The 22,134-nt window shown below is 41.3% G+C and overlaps 1 protein-coding gene across 1 annotated transcript in view; it reads left to right on the forward strand.

The window, feature by feature from the left end:
* Positions 1-22,134, forward strand: part of RSPO3 (R-spondin 3) — a 61,014-nt gene that overhangs the window by 30,253 nt on the left and 8,627 nt on the right. Inside the window, exons 2-4 of the mRNA XM_005154728.3 lie at positions 3,676-3,867; positions 5,299-5,445; positions 7,791-7,988. Coding sequence (XP_005154785.1) covers positions 3,676-3,867; positions 5,299-5,445; positions 7,791-7,988 — 537 coding nt within the window. The remainder of the gene's footprint in view (positions 1-3,675; positions 3,868-5,298; positions 5,446-7,790; positions 7,989-22,134) is intronic.

A 22,134-nucleotide genomic window follows, 5' to 3' on the forward strand; every position in this document is an offset into this window, starting at 1 on the left:
ATTTCTTGCATTTGTTTGAAATGCTAATGCTGAGACCTGGTTCTGCAGCCAGTGCCTCACTGACGAGGCCACAATGACTGCCCCTCTGCCAAGAGACAGGACCTCTTTTTGTCCTTCTTACCACATCTGGAACCTGTGGCTAATAGGATTGGCCTGCATTCTCCTAGCACTTTTTTCACCTGTAGACTTCAAAGCGTTTCTTACAGTGCACATACACTACTTACCCAATTTTGCTGTTAACCTAAGTATAGAAATTTGAAGCAACGCTTACATCAGGTGTACCATGGCCAGATTTCACCCGATGGGGTTTATGTTCCCAGCTTGTTGCAGCACATCACTTACTTAAACTCAGTGTCTGATATGGGGAACAAAAAGGGTAAAACTTTTGTTTGCTTCCTTGTGGCTGTGGTCTGCAGTCACTAAAGTGCTTGAGATCTGCAGGCACTAACACCTTGCTGCAATGACAGAGGAAGAGTAAGTGCCTGTTCTGTACCCAGCACTGATAAGTTCCATCCCTGCAGCAGAAAGATGTTTCAGAGCCTGAGTGCACCCCATTTACTTCTGGAATCCCTTCAACCCCACTCAGCCTCTGCAGTAGGGGAGGGACCAGCCCCTCCATTGCAAGGATCAGGCAAGAGCCTGCACTGAACTGGACAGTGAGGAGGCTGAGAGGTGACGAGAATGAGATCTTCAGCTCGAGCTTGGAGATGCCTTATTTTAAACATGCCCTCTCATGTTTTAGACACAAATATTTTTCCCCCACCATTTGTTTTCTCTCAGTTCAATGACAAGGCCCAGTATTGTGCTTCCAAACAGTACCAATTTCTGGAGCTCTCAGCTGTCCCTGCTTTGTTTCTTGCCTGAGCCAGAACAAGGGTCTACCTAGCATTCAGAGCAAGCACAAAGAGAGAAAGTTTCATTACACAGAGAGAGGGCTTAAAGAAATGTCAGGCACAATAGGAGACAATGAAAAAAAATAATCACTTTTACAGCTTTTAATAGAAAAAATGTCTCTTAATTTAAAATGTTAATTCTGAATTTTCAGTGAGGCTTTTGCTCTATGGATTTTTTTTTGCTTCACACATTGAATTATAGCATGGCATGAAATCAGCCTCTAAATGGAGCTTGACTAACATATTTTAACTTATTTTTTGCTCTGTAATACTAACATTATGATTCTCCATTTGGAACTACAGGCTTTCTTTTTTATTGTGTTATTTGTATGAGATGTATATGGGATGCATGATAGGAGGCAGAAATAGTGAAAATGGCTAGGAGTACATTGTATTTTATACTTAATACTTCTGGAGTTAAAGGGGAGATGGAAATTGGCCATGTAATGGACCTTAGCTATAAAGAATTATCATCTTTTGGTAATAAAGTACTGCCTGTCTCAAGGGCTCACACACACAGCTTGACCTCAGAGCAGTTGCACATAATGTTTTCTCTGTCAAGAGAACCTATTCATAATGACGTGTCACAGGTGCTCACACATAATATGTTTCCTGTCAAAAGTGATCATCCATATTTTATATAGCAGCTTTGATGACAAATATTTTGTACTTCAGCTGCTTTTTCTTCCCCCTGTCAGACTTAATGAAGGAAAGTCATGGATAGTTTTTAAATAATGTCAGCTTCTTAGATCACGTTACTCTGTCTGCCTTTGAAAGTAGCTTTATACAAGAGCCACAAGGCCAGGGAGAGAGAGACAAGGACATTTTCATTTACTTAACTTTAAAAACAAAGCCAAATTTTAGGCTCTTAATTTCAAAATCAATATACTCTGTATCCTTGGAATCTTTTCAGAAAAATGTAGCTATACTTCTTGAGCACCCAGTATTTTGAGAGTCTAGTGAAAGCAAGTCTGATAACTGAATTGGGGTTGCAGCTTCTCACTACGCAGAATGCTGTTTATTCTCATAGTAGTGGTTTGTCCTGGTGGTCGAATGCTTTCCTCCAGGTTGTTCTACAGAGTACCTCAGGGGGCTCAGAGGACTGGGTTCTTATGTTCTCATTGAAATTGTTTGCCTGCAGCAGGGCCAAAGTTTGTCCTTCTCCTATGTGTTCAGCCCTACTGAGAGAAATAACCCCCATTCTTCATTCTACTAATGAAAGAGGAAAAGTGAACTTGAACTCTCTTTGGGGTTTCTCAGATTGCAGGACTGGTTTTGATATGCTCATTGAAGCCTCAGCACATAGAGGAGCTCTTTTCCCATTCATGGGCCATTTATTTTTTGCCAAAACTGCAAGTGAACAAAGTACAGAGGTACTCCTGAACTTTCCTGACATTAGGAAAACTCCCCTGAGCTAGCACGACGTGGTGGCTTTCAACCTGTAAGCCATAGATTTGTAGGTGCTTCTAGTCTGCCTCCAAGGGATCCACAAAAGGGAGCTGACAAAACCAAGTTCATTGTGGATGCAAGCTATTTAGCAGTTTCTCCAGATAAAAATAAAATCAGAACACTAAAATAGGCAATCAAAGTATGGCATGTCCATATTTATAAAATTACCCCTGGCCTGAGGAGAAGGCAGAACAGGAAGCCAACAGTATTTACAAATAGGATTTACAAATATAAATGAGGATAGAATTTCTCTTACATATGAAACATAACCCAATGTCTCAGGTTGAGAGATGAAAACTTACACTTAGAAAAATGTCTGGGTTTCTCATGCAAGACAAGGTAATAAAAAAGGGGGATGCAGGGTCTGGAGATACTTGATGCTTGATTATTTTGCAGATCCAACTCCTATTTAAGAGTGCAACCAAGGAGGAATTAAAAACTTCTAAAGTACAGGAAGATGAAAAACATTATTCTCTACCACTGAAAAGTAAAACACTGATTAATGTCTGCTACTGAAAAGATAGTCAGCAATAGCATCCTTTTTTCTGCTACCCCCAAGCCCCTTAAGAAGAACTGAACAGTCTAAAGCAATGAGTGCAATAAGTTTTCCTTTCCTTGTTTGAAGAATTAGAATAATTCAATTGAAAGACAAATATAATCCTACCTATGCTCCATGCTGGGACTGGGACAGGGTAAATGCCACAGTTAAGTCTGAACATCAGGTTGTAATTGTTAGAGATTAAAAACACACTAGAGAGAACATTCCAGGGAAAGAAGGAGGGCGAGAAGGATGGCTCTCCTGTGTCTTCTTATTAAGGTAAATTATCATCAGATCTTACAAGATCTTACAAGGGCATATTCCTGCACAGCAGAACTCAATAAAAGAGCATTTAGTCAATAAAGGAAATTATACACTAGGTTGATTTTTAATCATCCAGCTAGTAAAAGCAAAGATAAGTGAACGTGTATTTATCTGCTGAGCCAACTGCACAGAGGGCAGAAAAGCCACTGAACATAATCAAAACAAAAAGAACTGTTCTTTAGAATGCTGCTGTTGTGTAAAATCAATTTCAAATATAATTTGCTGTTAGCTTTTTCTGCAAGATGGGAGCACATCAGCTGAGCTTTTCACTTTATGCAGATGAAATAATTGCTGAAATGAAATGTCAGGTCAGAAGGGATACAAGAAAAAATAAAGCAATCTTGAAGAGCTTTCAGAGAGGTGAATAGTCCACCCTTCCAAGTACAGAGGAACTGTTATTTCATGGTTTTGTCTAATATCTTGTTCTCTCACCTTTTATTTATTTATTTATTTTAATGCTTGTCTTCTCAGTGCATCCTAACGTGAGCCAGGGTTGCCAAGGAGGGTGTGCTACATGTTCTGACTACAACGGATGCCTGTCATGTAAGCCCAGGCTCTTTTTTGTTCTGGAGAGGATTGGCATGAAACAGATTGGAGTATGTCTTTCCTCATGTCCAAGTGGATACTATGGGACACGGTATCCTGACATTAACAAGTGTGCAAGTAAGTGCTGGGGAAAGGGGAGCACATGGATTTGTTTGTTCTCTCTTGAATGCTGTGTCCCCTTAGGAGTCAAGTCAACAGAGAAAGCAGATGGAGAGGCTCTCTTTTTTTTTTCAGTTCTCTTACAGTAGTGCAGTAAATATTAACCTGAGCAAGAAGTTAAGGTGAAAGATCACAGAATAGCCTAAAGCTCAGGGTTCCCAGCTCCTAGGACCCTCTATATCCTCATGCAAAAGAGAAGTGCCACTGGGTGCCAGGCACTGTCCTCTGGCAGCAAGACTGATCTGCAGCAGCTCTGAATAGGGGTCAAGGGATGCTGAATCTCAGTGGCTGAAGACATTTAACCCACTGCCCCTTCCCCACCTGTCCTCTGCAACAAGGAGAGAAGATGGCAGGTGCCATTCTTGGGAGATGCGGTTTGTCCTGGTCTCCATATAACTTGTCTCACACACAGTGTAGTCCTCTGAATGCCTGTAGCAACTGGCCAGGTTTCAGCCTGATTGAGGGGAAATTACCAATTAATGTTGATTCCAGGCAGGGAGACAGAGGACTCAACTCTATTCTTTAGTGCTCTGGCAACATTCTGACCCTACTTACATTTTTTGAACCAAAAATGAACTGGAAAAGATCACAGTGTCCTCCCCACTCCTCCTTCTGTTGTTGAATTCACTGTTTTTAATCCCACAGGTGATATAAAAACATAAGAGTGATGGCCAAGCAACTCTCCCAGTTTTTACCTGGTAATAAAAGTTATTTAATGAATGGACCCCAGAGTAAAGTCTTACAGAGTAACTTGACACTGTAAAGTATTTGCTCACTTTTTAGCAGTGTGTGGCCTTCCATATCAGACATGAGCTGTGCCATACACAAATTTTTTATTTTAAAACATCTGAAAACTGGGAATATTACCACTAATGCGAATTTGAATAGTCATATAGAGAATACATGAAATACTACAGGACATCTGATTGAACATCAGGGAGTCGTTTAATAAAAGAAAAAGTTGTTGATGCAAAACAGCTTTTAGCAGATTCTAAATTCTGGCATATTTTTATTTCCCTTGGATGAATGGAGATAGTGTGGAACTGGCCCAGTTTGTGCCCTGTGGGCTTAGCATCTATCCTGTGCCAGTTCAGGGCAGAAGCCATATATTGTTATTCTGATGTACTGTGCTCTGTCTTCTCTTTGTGTAGAAGAGAAGCAGTGTGAGGCTATTCAGCATCAGGTCATCCTCATTAACTCCTCACTTGTGCCAAGGTCATGTGTGGCTGGCCTCACTATGTGTACAGGATGCAAAGAAGATCTAAATATAATTTGTTTCTCTGAAGATTGTTTAATATTGTTAGAATTGTGTGATTCTGATATATGTGGGAGAGCCCATGGCATTTTATGGCAAAGAGCAAAAAATGTTGTTTAATGTTTGTGTTTCAGAATGTAAAGCTGACTGTGAAACCTGCTTCACCAGAAACTTCTGCACAAAGTGTAAAAGTGGGTTTTACTTATACAGTGGAAAGTGCCTTGAAAAGTGCCCTGATGGGCTGGAAGCAAATAATCACACGATGGAGTGCGCTAGCATCGGTAAGTCCACTCCTGCTGTTCTCCCTGTTGTTTTCTCACAGGGGATGTGGGATCTAATGAGTTGCAAGATCAGTTATACCACCAGGGAAGAGCAACTTATAACTGAAACGTTCTGCATCACAAGATGCATTCCCCAGCACAACAAACTCAAGGTATTTCCCAAATACTCCATTTCACTAGAGGCACAAGCTTGGTTGTGCTCTACAAACACAGCCTTGATGCAAAGGGCGATTCTGTCTCAGGGAATACAGACTGTTCGTCTGCCTTGAGGTAGACTAACATCCAGCTCTTACTTGCTCTGTTACAGTGTATTGTAGCACTGCTAACATCAAAGGTTCAAAAGTCCAGAGCCAGACCCCACAGGTAGTTGAAAGATTAAAATAATAACTGCTTTGCTTCCGCTCCCTTGTACTACCTGAGCCTTCAAAGCATGCACACATCAACATTTTGAAGCTTACCTTCACAAAGGTGAAAGCTAGAAAATAAAGCATGAGAGCACCCCCAAAAAACACCCTCTCAAATCCCCAAATGGTATATGCATAATCACCTGACTCCAGAAACTGAGGATCAAAACACAACACCAGTGTGGCACTGCCACTGAAGGAATGGATTGGCAACAATGGTCCTGTGACTCACTGGCTGCAGAGACCTGCTTCTGTATCTGTCCAGCCTCTGACTCACAAGCTCTGATTATGCACACCATGGCATTTTTGGAGGTCACAGCACCTAAGAGTCTGCTCCATCCCTCTGCCACCCCTCCAGCTAAAAGCAAAACAAGTGATCTATTTGCCTCTGGGCTGCTGCAGTTGACATCCCCTGCCATGGGCATGCTGAAGCTGTGGCAAGGTTTAGCTTATTTTACTATGGTAGCTGTGAATTGTAGTGGCTGAGGGCTGAGAACTGCAGTGGAAGGGGTAACTCTTCAGCCAGCAGCAACCAAGAAGCACAAAGGCGCAGTCTGGCCATGATGGAAATCTCCTCCCCTATAGTATTACGCACATAGCTCTCCTTGGCCTCACGTGTTTTGGAGGGGAAGTAATGCAGGATTAAAAATATACAGTAGTTTGGCATTTTCTTTCTCAAATACATGTTAGTTCAGGTGGTATCAATGGTTTTTACAGTTTTACTTTCAAGCAAAGACCTTCATCTTTGAAAAAAATTCAAAGGATCATTTTTGTTTCTTGATGGCTGTTTCCACATGCTATAGAATTAGCTGCTATGACAATAAGACAGACTCAACTAGGAAGAGCCATTTAAAGCTACAGAGAAAAACCAGAACCTATTAGTGCCCATGAAGGCAAATTATATTAACAGGAGTTAAAAACAAAATGACTCACATAACAACTCACTGAAGGAAGGCTCAGAGATTGCCTGAGATCTATTATATTTTTAGGTTTCAAAAAATTTGGAAGTAAATTCTGGAGCTGAAAAATGTTAACTTTCAAGCTCCTCCTTCTACAGGGGCTGCAAGTTTTTCCCTCTTCAGCTGTGGTTTATAGTGTTAAGCATGCACATGAACATGAAGTAAATATAAATGTTTACTGCCTTTTTTCAAGAGGATGCTGAGAAGATGGCACTAAAGAAGTTATTAAGAGCATGTTGTTAAGCTTCAAAGGTTACGTCCATTTTTGTCTACACTGTACAAGTGTCCAGCTGCACACCTTTTTGTTCCTGATAGTATGGATGTGCATTCAGATCACCGTGGTTTAGAAACTGTAACCCACACTTTCCTGAAAAGCTTGTACCCGCCCAGACACGAATTCTCCTCTGCTTTGCTTGCTTACAGCTTCTATAGGCTACAGATGACAGCTCTTTCACTATTCAAGCTGAATCCTAAGCAGCAGATCACCAAAGACCTTTGATTCTTAATGTAGTACCTTTTGATATCTGCTGATCTTTTATAATTCTGTAGTTTTCCAAATTTAATACCTTTGAGACCAGATGTAGCAGCCTGAGCCCATGACTTTATCCTCCTTTCACACAGGCAGGACAAAAGTTTAATTCCACTGAAGCTACAGGGGTTTAGACCTCCACAAAACCAAAGCAATCTCAGAATCAGCCACAGTGACTGATTTTATTGAGACCAATTGTGGTGGTGGTGTCCCATGTCAGAAAGGGAATTACAAAAAACAGTGTACAAAATAGTTACTGACATAATTATTTGACATTATTTTGTGCTTTATATCCTCAACTATTCAATTTCTGTCAATTCACTGCTGTAAATCATGATTATTTCCATTATTTTTGCCACATTTTGGTTGATGCAGAATAAAATTAATGTACCATTTGCATTGTGTGTACAAAAAGATATTGGCCAGGGTCAGCTTATCCTATGTTTATTGCAGTGCACTGTGAAGCAAGTGAGTGGAGTCCATGGAGCCCTTGCACAAAGAAAGGAAAAACTTGTGGTTTCAAAAGAGGAAATGAAGTAAGGGTCAGAGAGATCGTGCAGCATCCATCAGCAAGGGGCAATCCTTGCCCAGCTACAAGCGAGAGCAGAAAATGTATTGTACAAAGAAAGAGATGTCAGAAGGAAGGAAAAGGTACCACGTTATCATCATCATAATATGAGATTGGTATTGTGCTTGTTTAATTACTCACAACTGAATTCCCAGGCCTCAATTGCAGGCTTCATCAAAGCTCCCATTGATGTGGTGTTCTTTGGGCTGGAGAGAACCATGCCATTGCCTGGAGTAAATAAAGTCCTAACGCTGCTCAAAAAATGCTCTTTGTGTGATCGAGAAAGTACAGGGTGGGCTGGATGGGAAGGCACATTGTCTCTTGGTTCTTCTGAAAGAGCTGCCAACAAGAGGGGTTGCATGGGGAGCTCAGAACAAAAGGATCCATCATAAAACAAGTCATGGTGGGAGTTGTTTGTTGTGTCTCAGGCAGACAAATTTAATGTTTTAACCATGGGATTCCTTCAAACCAATTCCTATTTCATGCTTTCCTACAGGTAAGACTATAACTCTTGCAATTGCAGTGCTGTGGCCTCTCTCCCACTCTGAACTCTTTCTACCAGCTCTGGCTGAACAATATGGCCCAATCCTGCCATCTGCTTTTGGCTCATGGAGTCCCAGCATGGGAGAAAGACCACAACACTGTGTGGCAGCCAAGGGAAATTCCACTTGGTTTTAGACATTGAGCATGAACTGCCCATCCATGTGAGCCAGCTTGTTGGACTTAATCCCCATCACGGCAACTATGTGGTGGGATGATGTGGGAATGGCCTCACACATGTTCAGAATGGGAGATGCTTAAGAAGTCTATGAAATAATAATTTCTACAAATTCTATCCAGTAGAGATTATTGTTCTTCAGCAGGAAGATTACTTCCTATGTCCCTTTTGCAGTTACTCTGATTGGTACAGGATTGTCCATGGAATATTTCCTTTTCCCCACCCCTCCAATCTTTCCCATCCCCCTTTCCTTGTAACTCAACAGCAAGGTTTCACCCCATTTGAGGATGAGTGGAAGAGGTGGAGCAGCTATCCCCTATATAAACATCCATGAGCCAGCATGAACTGCTGGCACCAAGTACTAACTTACTGTTTTGTTGTCAAATGGTCTCCAGGGTTGCTGCAGATTACTTGTAGAATGTGTTAAAGGGGTTGGAGCTTGTAATCTTTTCGAAGGTTAGCTTGTTTCCTAAGGATATACCTCATGAGAAGGGAAATAATGTTAGAAGGATGATCTTATGAACCAGGTAGTTACTGGTGCCTCCCCCTCACCAAGAACTGGCTAGATCTACTGATTCATCTGCTGATAAATAAACCTTATTTATATGTTAGATCTACCCCATCTAACCTATGGGGTAGATGTCACCTTGTGTCAAGCAGTGCCTTGAAGAGGAAGAGAGAGGTATCTGCCCCAGAGGAGCAGCCAAGGCAAGATATTTATGGAGTCCCTAATGCCTAGAATCTATGTCCAAAATGTTTAAGCTTACTTCTGCTCCTGCACTGTGGCACAACTTGGAATAAAGCTTCTCGTTAGCCCACTGGGGTAAAGAGTCCTTTTTATCCTATCAAGCCAATTTTGCCAGAACTGAAAATATAGGAACAAACTATAATTTTGGATCTATAAAACTGGTTGTGTTTTTGTTGGGGGTGGTTTTTTTTTGTTTGTTTTTTTTTTTAGGTAATAATGCTGTTGTGTATTTGTTTATGGCCATTTGGCAATATCTTCATATTGGACAAGACATTTCTCTTTGAGAAATGCCTGCTGTTCCTGTGTAGTAAGTACTTGAGAAGAAACTTCTCACATACTTTACTGTCAATTCTTATTTTATGGGATCTGAGTCAAACCATACTTGAAAAATACTGCACACCACAAGAATTTGTTCACAACCATGAATGGTTTGGGGTTTTTTTCTGCAATGTGCATAAAGGTGGGTTTTTTTAATTCCTTTTGAGCAAGTCACACAATATACCCTAACCTGTTTTACACTCAGCATGCAATTTCTTCAGAACCAATGCAGGCAGATGGAAAGTTATGTTCCAACTTTACCCATGCCCTTGGGATTTGCAGGTCTATATCTGAGATCCATTTTTTTAATATTCTGAAATCCACCACTATATACTCCTCAGTATCGGCAGAAGTCACCATTCACTTTCACATACCTTCACAGGGTGATAATATAAAAAGAAAGATAATTCGTAATGAAACTGAGGAAATTCACACATAAATATTAGGTTAAAGTAGCTTTAAGGGATGGATTACGGTGACAAGCTAGGAAACATAACTAAGCTAAAAGTTTTCCTTCTGTTCCTACTGGAATGGGGAAATGAAGCTTTCCAACTCAGTCTCCAGGTAGTTTATCTTCCCTACTGCCACCATCCCTTATTATGCAGAGAAACTTCTGTTCCTCTATGAATAACAGAATAATTGCATGAGAAACCAAGCCAGGCTCTGTTCTTATGGGTTGCTGTGTCATCAGTGAGTGTAGAAGGCAACAGCAAGATGACTTAGGGAAACAGAAGGGAAAGTATGTCTTTACTGTTAAGAAATAATGAAAATGCTTTTCTACTGTATGACTCCCTATTGCTGCTCAGGCACTGCTTTGGAGTTTAGCTTTCATGACATCAGCTTTTGAAGTCTAGCAGCAGACGCAGCAGTTACCAACAGTGCTGCTAATCTTTTCTCTGCAGCCATAAAGAGGGACTTAGCTGGATCAACCTCTGCCGTTTTCATGTTGAATAGATGTCTGTGGCCAAGGGAGTGAGGGCAAAGACCACATGATGACGGGGTATGCTCGTCACAGATGCCTCAATGACTTTGCTCAAGAAGTTGAGGTCAGAGACAGGATGTTAGTCAGTTAAGTTGCTGCTATCACACAGAAGCAAGGACATGTTTCTGGAACAGCTACAGAAAACAAGATAAAATGGATGAAGAGTTTTTTTTTTTTTTTCTCTCAGTGGTTTCAAAATTAAGCTTTACTGGTAGAAGGTGCTACAATTTTCAGAATGAATGCAAACAGATGGGAATAATGAGGATACAAATAGCCTGACCAGCCTACAACATTCTTTTTATTCATTTTACAACTAAATTAGTTGATCCCAGTGTGTTCTAACATCGTAATTCCCATCTGTCTCACACATAGCCTCCTTTCATAGGTCAGTCCCATGCAAACCTCCCTGTAATTTATTTCATAATTATTCTCTTTAAATCCTGTGATAGTGAGTTCTTTCTAGTCTGCATGGCTACATGATTTTTAGTTCCAGTTTTTCTTCTTCCTTTCTTTCCCTCACACTCCTTGTTTTGTTCTCCCAGTGCAGTACACTGTTACTTTTGCCTTCCCACATCCATCTTCTTGGCTCCCACCTTTCACTGACAGACATACATTGAGAGTCGTGTTTCCTGTAGCTACGTCCATTAGTGGTACTGGGGAAGAATAACTTGCAGAGCTCTTCAAACACTGCAAATTATCCATCAATATTATTTCTTTGCCTCTATACATGTGCTGCAGCCAAACACAAGTCCCTTTGTATTGTCGTCTGCAGACGTATGAGAATGACTTTTAGTGGCCAAAAGACAAATACCAGAAATGCATACAAAAGTATTTGTGGAGAAGTGCATGTTTTCATGCATGAGTAATTCTGCCAAGAACAGTCACCATATGATTTTCTGTTGAGTCCCAAATAAACCCCTGAGAGAGCAGTTTTAAGTGCTTTCACAGAATGTGTTCTTACAAGTTTGAATGGGCTAAAAACAATCACAAAAGACTAAGTGCGTAGTTATGAACACGGAAGACATCTTAGAAATCTGGATACTATGCAAGCCAATAGATAGGCTACATCACTTACACAGTTGTATTTTTGCAAGCAAATAAATAATACATTTCAAGTGTTGTTTGTTCATTAACTGCATGCTGGTGGCATTTAGATGCTCAAAGGAGAAAGACAATGATGCTAACTGTCCCCAGTCCTGTGCAAACACAGGCCACAGAAAGTTCCTGTTCCTGACAGGCAAAAATTCAAGCATTAGACATGAAGACATGGTGGGATGAATGTAGAACAGCCAACTCCTTAATATTCTTACTACTATGAAGTGTAGGAATTGTCACCTTGTACAGTGTGAAAGCAGGATACTATTATAAGAGGAAGAGGGGTAATTTTAGTCAAAATTCACAAGACAGCAACTCCCTAGGGGCATGGTGGCTTATCAGTTCCTGGTTTGTGCTGCAAGGAGAATACAGACAGTATGCAGTGATTTATTTTTTTATTTAGTGTATAGCACAAATGAGAAAAAGCAGTGAATTTGAGACTAGGAGCTGAATTCTGGATGCAGACTGGCAAACAGAAGGGAACCAAGGGAACAGGATTTGCTATTGATTTAATGAGGAGTTACATATATTTGGGGAAAACAAAGTAAAATAAATGTTTTTATTGTACATGTGAATATAAAATCCAGGTTTGATTTGAATAGCTTAGAGAACTGAGACTCAGTCCACCTTTGCTGTTTCTTTGAACTAGTTCCTCCACCCCTTGTCATATGTCTGTAAAATGCTTCAAAAATATTAATCAGATCATGTCTGAAAATTCAGTGTGATGTGTGAGGAAGGAACCCTATCAGGTTTCCAAATCGAGCACTCAGCTAAAAATCCCAGGCCATTCATCAAGAATTTATTTTAGCTGAAAACAATGTAGCTTAATACTAACAAACTTAAAATAATAGTCAATAAACTAAACTCATTTAACTTAAACTCACTGAGTTACCCACCCTAATGTACACACTCTGATGCTGTATGGATCCATGTAACAACAGAGCACAAAGGGCTGTGGAGTCTAAACTAAGTTGCCCTTTTAGTATTTCTCACACAGAAAAGTTTCTGCAGTTGATCTCTGGTTGTGGTGGACTCCGTTAACAGTCAGTTAAGCTTGTCCCAGGCAACAGAGAGAAAGGAAAAGAGCCCCTACTAAATAAAAGATTGTGTAAGTTGCATTACATTTTAAAATGTATGAGGAAGTACAGTAGTGAAGGAAGCCATTTGAAATCAGCGCAAGTTTCACCACTTTGTACAGGTTTTGAATTGTGGCACATAAAATCAGTGTTTCATGACCTTCACAACCCATAGAAATTCCTATGTAGCCACTTAAAACTTGCATACGTATGTGCCACATCAATGTGTTTATTCATGTGGTAATACCCATTTTTCCTAAAAAAATTCTGTAGTAGCAGGCATCTAGAACAGTTGCTTGTGCATTTTCTTGAGCTCTGTTGTCACATTGGACAATCTGAATTTGACACGGATGCGATTTTCACTGAGAGGATTTTGCTGTCTGAGAACTGAGATGAGGAATGACAAGCTGGGACTCCTCTAAGCCTCTGTAGGCTTGGCAAGAGCATGATGGGATTCACTGTACTTAAGATGGACAGCTACAAATTAGCTGTTTCTGTTAAAGCAAGGGTAATATTAATGGTGGGGTTAATACTGCACCTGGGAGCAGTGTCTATGACACTGTAAAATGTATTCTAAGAAAGACAAAATAATTTGCCTCCTGAAAGTGCCTGTTTCATTCCAATGGCTGTTAAGGACAGCCTAATATGAGTTATCTGGACTTTTACCTGCTAACTTCTAAATTAAAGGGCACATTCTCTCCATCTATACAGTAATGACTTTGCAGTACTACAAAATCTAACCCAAGGTTCTCCCAGGCTGACTTTGTAAGGAAGATGAGCATGTTTCAGAGGATCCATCAGCCAGCCCCAGTAAAACAGAAAGTAGAAGTGAGACATACTCATTCCCAATACTAATTTTGTTTAGTGCTGGAAAAAAACATGGTTAGAGCAACATTTTTATCTGTTTGTTGATCAGCATCTAGTAATGGCTGTATACCTGCTCATTCAAAGGTCAATTGCCCTTTACAGAACAAGCTTTGAATAGTCTGTTCCTACACATTCCACACACCAAAGACACATTCTCTTCCCAAGGCAACAGAGGCCCACACCAGCCCAGTAATTCCTCAGTGTCCTATTTTAAGCATTTTTCTCTGGTTAAAAAAAAAAAAAAAAAAAAAAACCCAAAAAAAATGGGGGAAATTCTGGATATTTTTGGTACTGTGTATTTTTACTTAATCGCATTTAAGTCCTACGCATTGCTACGTGAGAAGGTAAGATATTCCAATCACAGCTCATCCCAAAAGTCACATCCTCTTCCTCAGTATAGCTCAGTGGCATTTCAAACAAGAGGGCTGGAGCACATGAGCCAGGGAGACATCACAGTGCACAGTTCGCTCGTGTAACTGTGAGATATGGGGTGTCCTGTGTGAAGGTCACCAGTGTGGTTATGGTTAACGACCTTACTCCATGGCAGGTCACAGGACTTCTGAAGCCTCAAAATGAACACAAAGCTAATTACTGCATCCCTGTGTTTACATACTGCATACGCCAATGGGTCATAACTCCGGCCCTTGCAAGTCTGAGTTACTATAATTGAGGAATCTGTCTTGTGAAGAGTTTGGTTGTTTATTTTCTGTTTGTGGCTGCCAAGAGGACCTCTCATTTCCTTTCCTTGCAGGGGTTTTGACTCTTAAACTTTAACACATTTCCAGCCTCCAAGAGTAGGGCTCTCGAGACTGGGAATCCACTAGATGCAACATGAAGTGAAATGGAGTCCTGGGGATACCTTGAACAAGGCAAAGCACAGACAGCACAGCGCTGTTCTTCATGCAAGGCAGACAGAAGCACAATCTAGAGAAAAGATCTGTGTGAGAAGGGTTAAGAGGAGAAAAATAGGATTGATATGAATCAGAGTGATTTGTGAAACCAAACTAGCTAATAGTAGAGGATGCAGTGGCTCTACAATTCAGGATCTGAAAAGGCTGGAAAAAGCCATTATTAAACTTTAACCACAGCATTTGCAAAATGTAATCACAGGCAGTTTTGAAAGTCTTCCTAGGTTATTACCTGCAAAGAGAGATCCCCAAGTCTGAACTAATTACTAATGATACTGCAGTTTGCTACAGTATGTTTGTTTGTGTTAGTGTGAACATGAAATTCATATCATACCTCCCAGTTCTGACAGACATGTATCAATCATGTAAGCAAGCACATACAGACCGTGTGCCTCTGGTACCATAGGTACTATACGTGTATGCAAAGTGTCTACATGTGTATGGTGCCGAGGTTGTATTCTCTGAATAACACAATCTCAGTGAACAGCCAGGCTGAAAATGTCTGTGTGGCTGTACACCAACCTGTACAGCCCTCGGGTATCAGATTTAGTTTTAGCCTCTCAGGGGTCTGGGCTGACACTGTCTCTGTGCCCCTCAAGAGACATTCTCCTCTCCTACTGCCAGCCTCTCTCTTGCCAGCTTCCATCTCCTCCCTGTCCTGGGGGCCCAAGGATCAGAGGGGAGGTTGTGCAGCTGCCCTGAGGCCCCCTGGAACATGCTATCAAAACATGTGCTGGACGCACTGCTGGTAAACAGCATCATCTTCACATTAACAGGAATGGTGTCAAAGCTGAGAAAGAAGTGTGTGGTCAATTGCTCCCGCAAGGGAAGTGAATCAGAAAAAAGCTGATGCATTCTTCTATTAAAATGTGAACGATGTGAGTGCTGTTCTCCTCAGAACACTAAACCAAATAAGGGATAGAAGTCAACTCTTCTTTTTCTTTCTGATCCTCCCTTCCGGTACCTCCTTGTGCTCTAGAATTAGCTGGTTATCTTTTAGATGCCTGAGCTCTGTAGGAAAAACAGGAGGGAATACAAACCTCTCATGAAAAACTGCTTCCTCTCCATTCCAAAGTGCCAATCAGGTGTTCATTCAGCACCAGATTTCCAGCATCTGCCTAAAATCTTCCCTCTTGGATAAAAATGTTTAGGATTGAGAGGAGCAGCTTCAGCTTTAGAAGGTGAAATCCGCAGCTATGTCTATACTGCTAAAGAAAAGCAGGCAAAGGTCTGCTCCTTGGATACAAGGCAAGGGCAACCTTCTGGCTTGCATCCAAACTTGATGGGGCTATTCCCTTCACAGCAGGTTTGACTGGGGAAGAGGGATGGCTGTTGCAGGTCAAACAGAGTCCTAAATCAAACTACCAGTTATGTTGTGCAGACACACAGGGATCTGCCTGGTCTCTGGCCTTCTTCCCTGTTACAGCTGTACTTTACTTAACCATGGCACCTTCACCTTCAGCACCTTCACATTGCTGAGTTTTAGGGAGAGGCAAATAGCGTATTTAGCTACTCTCTCAGAGCTAAGCAGAGAGCATGTGCAAAAGAGCAGTGTCATTCTCTCCTATTCCACTTCCTCGCTCTGCCTGCATATCTTTACAGACTCTTCTTTCCCTCCACACTGCTCTATCACTTCTCACAGTCACTCCTTCCAAAGTCCTTGTCCTATGTTCTAGTGTTGTAAGGAGCTCTTTCTGAGGGGGGCACATCTCATCTGGAAGAGGAAATAAGCCTCTTCCAGGCTGTGTGCCACAGCAAGATATCTTGATTTCTTTCTCTTGACTCTTCAGAAGACCACAGCAAACTTTTTTCTCACCTTTGGGCAATACTACCATGAAGTAAATGTGAAGGGAAGTGGCTGCTGACAGCAGTGCTCACCCGGCCCGCACCACCTGGAGATCTAAACCTCTCAGTATTTCTGCCTGTGTGTCCTGGAAAGAAGAACAAACGCAAGAGAGACGTTTGCTAACACATCTAGCAAATTTAGTCCAAGAATGCAAACCATTTGGGGTATGTCAGCTACAGAGTAAATCAGGCAGTGGGTGTTTCAAATCTAATGGTGACACACAGAGCACTGTTTAATCAGATAAATCCTGGGCTGTGGAACACTTCCATGTATAGCAATGCTGTTATAACATTGCCAGTCATGGCCAGCAATGGCACTCATTCACTATTGTGCTACAGCTGCCCTTCTTTTACAGAGTTTGATCCATGATCTGCTGAAATCCCATTGACTTCAGAGTATTTTCAATCTAGCTGTAATGAAGGGATTTTCAACATGCCTTTATAACAAAGCGAAAACAAAGGAGCACTTTTCAGCTGCCTTTTCTCCTCATCTTTCTGGATATTTGCCTCTTCTTCCCCACCCAGGCAGCTCTGTTTGCTTTTCCCCACCCAGGCCTCTGCGTCTCCAACCTCTTCGTCTCTTCTCAGCTCACTCTTCCTGACAGCTCTGACACCTGATGCAGTTTTTGGTCTGCTTAGGCTGCCACCTCCCAGCTCTCTTCCAGCCTCATAACTTTGGGAAAGAAAATACTCACTGCTATAACTTTCCTTTATGAAGGTCCAAGGAGCATCATAACATTCCCAATGATATGATAACAACCAGTGTTATTATCAGAGATCATAAAGATCAGGAGAGAGGGTGTGGGAATCTCTCTAATTCAAGATTTTTTAAGAGGTTAGACAAACATCCATCCGAGAAAGCCTAAGAATAGTATTTCAGCTTCTACTAAGGGACTTCATAATGCTTTGATAAGCATTTCTAAAATTGCTACAAAATTTCCATAACATTTTCTTTTGCCTGTTGCTTTCTCTCAGGTTTCTACAGAGAGACTGCATACTGCACATTTACATAGAACAAACCCAAGTATCTCTGTCCACTGACACTAATACAAGACCTCCTGCTGTCTTTACTGTGCTCAGACTTTTATTTGGGACTGAGTCAAAGAACTGAAACCAATTTTCCTTTCATTTTGTCCAGTTTAGTCATTTACATAGCTGAAATATCTGTTCATATTCCTCCTTGTAATCATCAGCTTTGAATCATTATTCTAGGAAGACTATAGAACTGGGTTTTCTAAAAGAAAAATTCAGTGAAATTATTACACTAACTCACCAGAGCTTGCATGTCTCTGCCAGTGAAGCTATGTATATTTTAAGAGCAGGTGAGAATATGGTCCATGAGGGGCATATTGCTGTCAGCTTAGACCTGAAAAAGTGAGCTAGTTTTAAGGTCCAATGCAAATATATATTATTTTTTCAGTAATTTTTTTCTGAAACAATTTTGCAGTGACAAGAAATTAAAGGGGAGAGGAAAAAAAATCATGTAAAGATGCAGTGGCCGTGAAAAATTCAGAACATTAACTGAATTTTTTATTTTAATTTTTTAAAATCCAAAATGGTAGCAAACAATTAACCAGCAGTCCATGAGTGAAACGTACACAGGTGATGCTAAGACTATAACCTAATGATAACTGTGGTGATCTTTACTGTTTTCTGGTTTACAAGCAAAGTGACCCAGTAATGAATTTTCTCATTTCTAATCTCCTCCTCCCCAACATCTGTGACAAACAGTAGCCCCAGTATAAAGATTTACAGCTACAGTTATGTCTCTGCTTTGTTCTTAAGCATGTATTTACTTCTGCTATTTGCTTTCTGAAATTCTCTCTCATTTATCATCTGAAGAAGTCTGTTTAAAATGAAAACAGGCTTTAGACATGAAACACAGTTACATTCCTGACACATGAGATGAACAACCTTTAATTCACACAACCTTTCATTTACAGTAATGTTTAATGGATGGGCCAGTTTCATTATGGACAATGCCTCTCCCTGTCATTAGCCAGCAGAAAGGTCTAAAACTCTTAAGCATTTAAAGGAAGGCTGTTTCAGGCTCTGTATTCCCTCCTTTCCTCTCTCCCTCCCCCAGTCCTCACTACCCCTTCTGACTGTCATTGTTCTAAGTGCATAACCTAAATGCTGTACTCTGCAAATTGCACTTCTTGTTGGTTTCAAGCTTTGAAGGATCCTTCTGAACACATTTTATACAAACCCTAACAAGGTCAAAGCTGGAAGGATCTCAGCTGGTGGATTTGGATCCCATGAGCTAGTGACCATTTATAATTAATATTAATGAATGGCAGACGACAGATGTTTATTGCTTAAGTAGAAATGTACATTGCAAAACCAGGAAGATTTAGTTTAAATCCAGAGGAACTGACTTTGTTTTCTGTATGGATGTGGATGGTGGGAGGGCATGCCAGTGGGTGATCCAGCCCCTGCTAGCTTTAAGCATGAACAAGGCAACAGTGCTCTGTAAAGAAGGATCCTGACCTCTCTCTTTGACTGAAGCATGATGTCTGGACCTTCAAAACATTAATTGAAGGAGGACTCTCTGTCCACTTTAGTGGATCTAATTTGCATCAGTAGTGGTTTTTATCTGTAGATCCCAGTGCACTTACTGAGGAACTCTTATCTCCATTTTACAGTTGTGGAACATCATAAAGTCATATGAAGACTGTATTATAAAGAAAAAAACGCTTTGTCTCTGAGACAAAGGATCACATTCCCAGCCACAGTGTACTTTATGTTGCTGGATTTTTTCCTTCAGTGGTCTTAAATCGAAATAAACTTATGATGGATAAAACTCTTTAGATGTGACACAGTGGAAAATGCAATACGGAGATGGAAGTCTCTGTGAATCCCTCTGAGTACAGGCTTAAGGTTGATGGAACCTCTATGTTTTCTAACTGAAAGCAACTCACGCTTTCAGAGGACATAAATTAATTTCCTGGACAGACATCTTGGGTAATATTTTCAAAAGTACACAAACAATTTGAAGTAACTTCTTAGAGTTTCTGGTTAAGTTTGGAGTAAGGGTCTATTTGCTCCTGATTCTTTGGACAAAGCATCCTGATCCTTTTAGTATCTCACTACAGCATGTGTGCACTAACTGCTGTTTTCTTGCCTGTACACTTTGGTATGACAGTCTATAAAGTGTTTCTGACCATGTTGTACCTGCTTGCGAAGTATTATTGATTTTAGGTATCAAAGAGTGCCTAAGAATTCGCTAGCAAGAGGAGGCAGCACTCAGATATGTAGAAATAGTGAGTAGTTTTCTCCTTTTGACTAACATGAAAGTTCTTGGAGCAGGCAGGAAAGTGATTCAGTTACTTGGTTTTAAAGAGTGTACAGTGGGCTTCTTCATCTGCAGGCAGAAGACAGCTGGAAAGAGAGACTGCTGGTCTCCACAGGTCAGTTTTCAGAGGCTAGAGAAGGTCCTGACTTCTTGCAATACACTGTAGTACTGAAAATATCACCTGCTGAAATTTAGCTTTGGGTTGCCTAGAACCTTTCTGCATCCCTACAATTTGGCTCCTGTAACCAGTCCTGCCGTACAGGCTGCACACTCCCCTGGAAGTGTGGAGCCCAGGATTGTTACCAATTCACCAGCACTGCTGTAGCACTTGTAAGACACCAGCCAAGCACCAAACAGAAAGATAAAACATGCCTGCAACTAGTTCTGAACTGCCATTGTATACTGCTGGTAGGAACTGTGCTAGACAGGACACAGGGCAGATCTGGTGGCATGGCTTAGGGGTTACAGACTTCCCTTGGCACGTGGTGGTGCCTTCTGTCATAAGAGGATGCTTCTTTATCTCGTTGGGGGCTGCATCTCCTCTAACCTTTGAGCCATATGACCTTGCCTGTATCTGATCTAAATGGCATGGTGGTCAGCTTATGAAGTATACTAAGTAAAGTGGACTCCAGTGATGCACTGTCACATGGCATACTCATTCTTCACATTTCACTTCAAGCTACTCATAAAGCTGGCTGCCCACTTCAGTGTGCAAAGCCAGTGTTACTACAAACAGCTCTAAATGCTCAGTTCATTCCCAGAGGGATTTAATAAGAATAAACTTATCACATTCTTGGAAAGGGGAAAAAAAAAAGTAACAAAAAAAAAGACAAGGCAGCCTGGATAAAATTTGCATGGACAGTTTCTCTCTGTGATTAATTTTAAATAGAAGACTAATAGCAATATTAAAACATTTGCATTCAAGTTTTTTTTTCATGCATGTCCTCCATGACCCCTACTTGGAAATATTTTTAAAAATATTTTATAGGGCTGATTTTTCCAAAGGAATGGAAAATACCGTATCATCAAAGTCATCACATTTCCCAGAAACTTGCTGATTTCAATGAAGCCCTAGTGGAAAGGAATAGGCTTTGAAACAGCTTTGCCTCTGTGTTAGGTTTCTGTCTAGTATCTTGGTGGCTTGTCCATTGGGTTGGCCTTTCACAACCCATCTGGCAGGCTGACAAGGACTCGGGAGCTTGAAAACCTGAGATCCCTTTGACAGTATCTTGGTCACCCGAGCTCCCTGAGCTTCCTATGTCCAAGCTCTGAAGCACTTTGGCATAAAAACTTCCTTGAGCCTTCCTTGAGCCCAAGAGCCTTGGTGATCCTAATCCTCTTCTCCACAAGCTGCTCGTATCTTCTCAATAGGTGAGAAAAACTCTTCAGAAACATATGGAGATGTCCAAAGTGAAATGTCATGTCACCCTTTTTGAAAGGGCACCTTTGGAGTCCCTGATCTGTATGAAATTTAGAAACCTGATCTGTTATTTGCACTACCTGGAGAGGGGAGGATCAATGCTTTGGCCAGCTGAAATAGTATACAACACACTAGAGACATGAAACAGAAAGAAACAGCCATTTTTCAACACCTTGTTTTGAAAAGCATCCTTGACAATAAATTCTCCCTTCATTTACACCAGAGACCAACCTTGGTGACCTCTGTGTGCTTCAGCAAGTACAACAGAGGGCAGGATCGGGCCTCCAGCAAATTTAAGCAATAGTACCTTGGCTCTAGGGTGACGGCTTCAGTGAGTGGATCCATAAGGGGCTGCTGTCTCCCTGCGTGTTAGCTACTGCCAACTGGCTGATCCATCCATCCATCCATCAGGCTGGCCTGGGTTACCTGTAGGACACACAGGCGCTCCCATCTACCTGTCAGCACAGGTGTCACCCCAGGCAGGAGCACAAACAAACTGTGCTTAGAGTGGAGGGGACAAGTGAACCGTGCAGAGTGGGGCCAGAGGTGCATCCTGTTGACTCCTCGTCTTCCTTTACCTTCCTGGCACATCAGGAAACTTAAGGAGATGCAAAGAGGCAGCTTGAGGGGAGCACATAGTTGCACCTATACCAGCAAAGAATGGTGGAGGATGCATGGGTTCCCTGGCCCTGGCATCTAGTACCAGGCCAGGAACTGGTGGCCTGGGCTAAGTGTTAGAGACAGCACTTGCAAATCTCCTCCAGGATGCTCAACCATCAGTACAGCCCACCTCCGAGCCATGGTCACCTAGGGAAAAACGCATTCTTACACATGCATCCAAACACTACTGTCATACAAATATCTTTTGAATTATGGTTTCATTAATGCAATCAGTTTAAGTAAAGCCAAGGAAAATGTCTTTTCTCATTTCCCCCTCCCTCCAGAGCACTCTGAGTA

Source organism: Melopsittacus undulatus, chromosome 3, assembly GCF_012275295.1.
Source record: "Melopsittacus undulatus isolate bMelUnd1 chromosome 3, bMelUnd1.mat.Z, whole genome shotgun sequence".
NCBI classification, from domain to species: domain Eukaryota; kingdom Metazoa; phylum Chordata; class Aves; order Psittaciformes; family Psittaculidae; genus Melopsittacus; species Melopsittacus undulatus.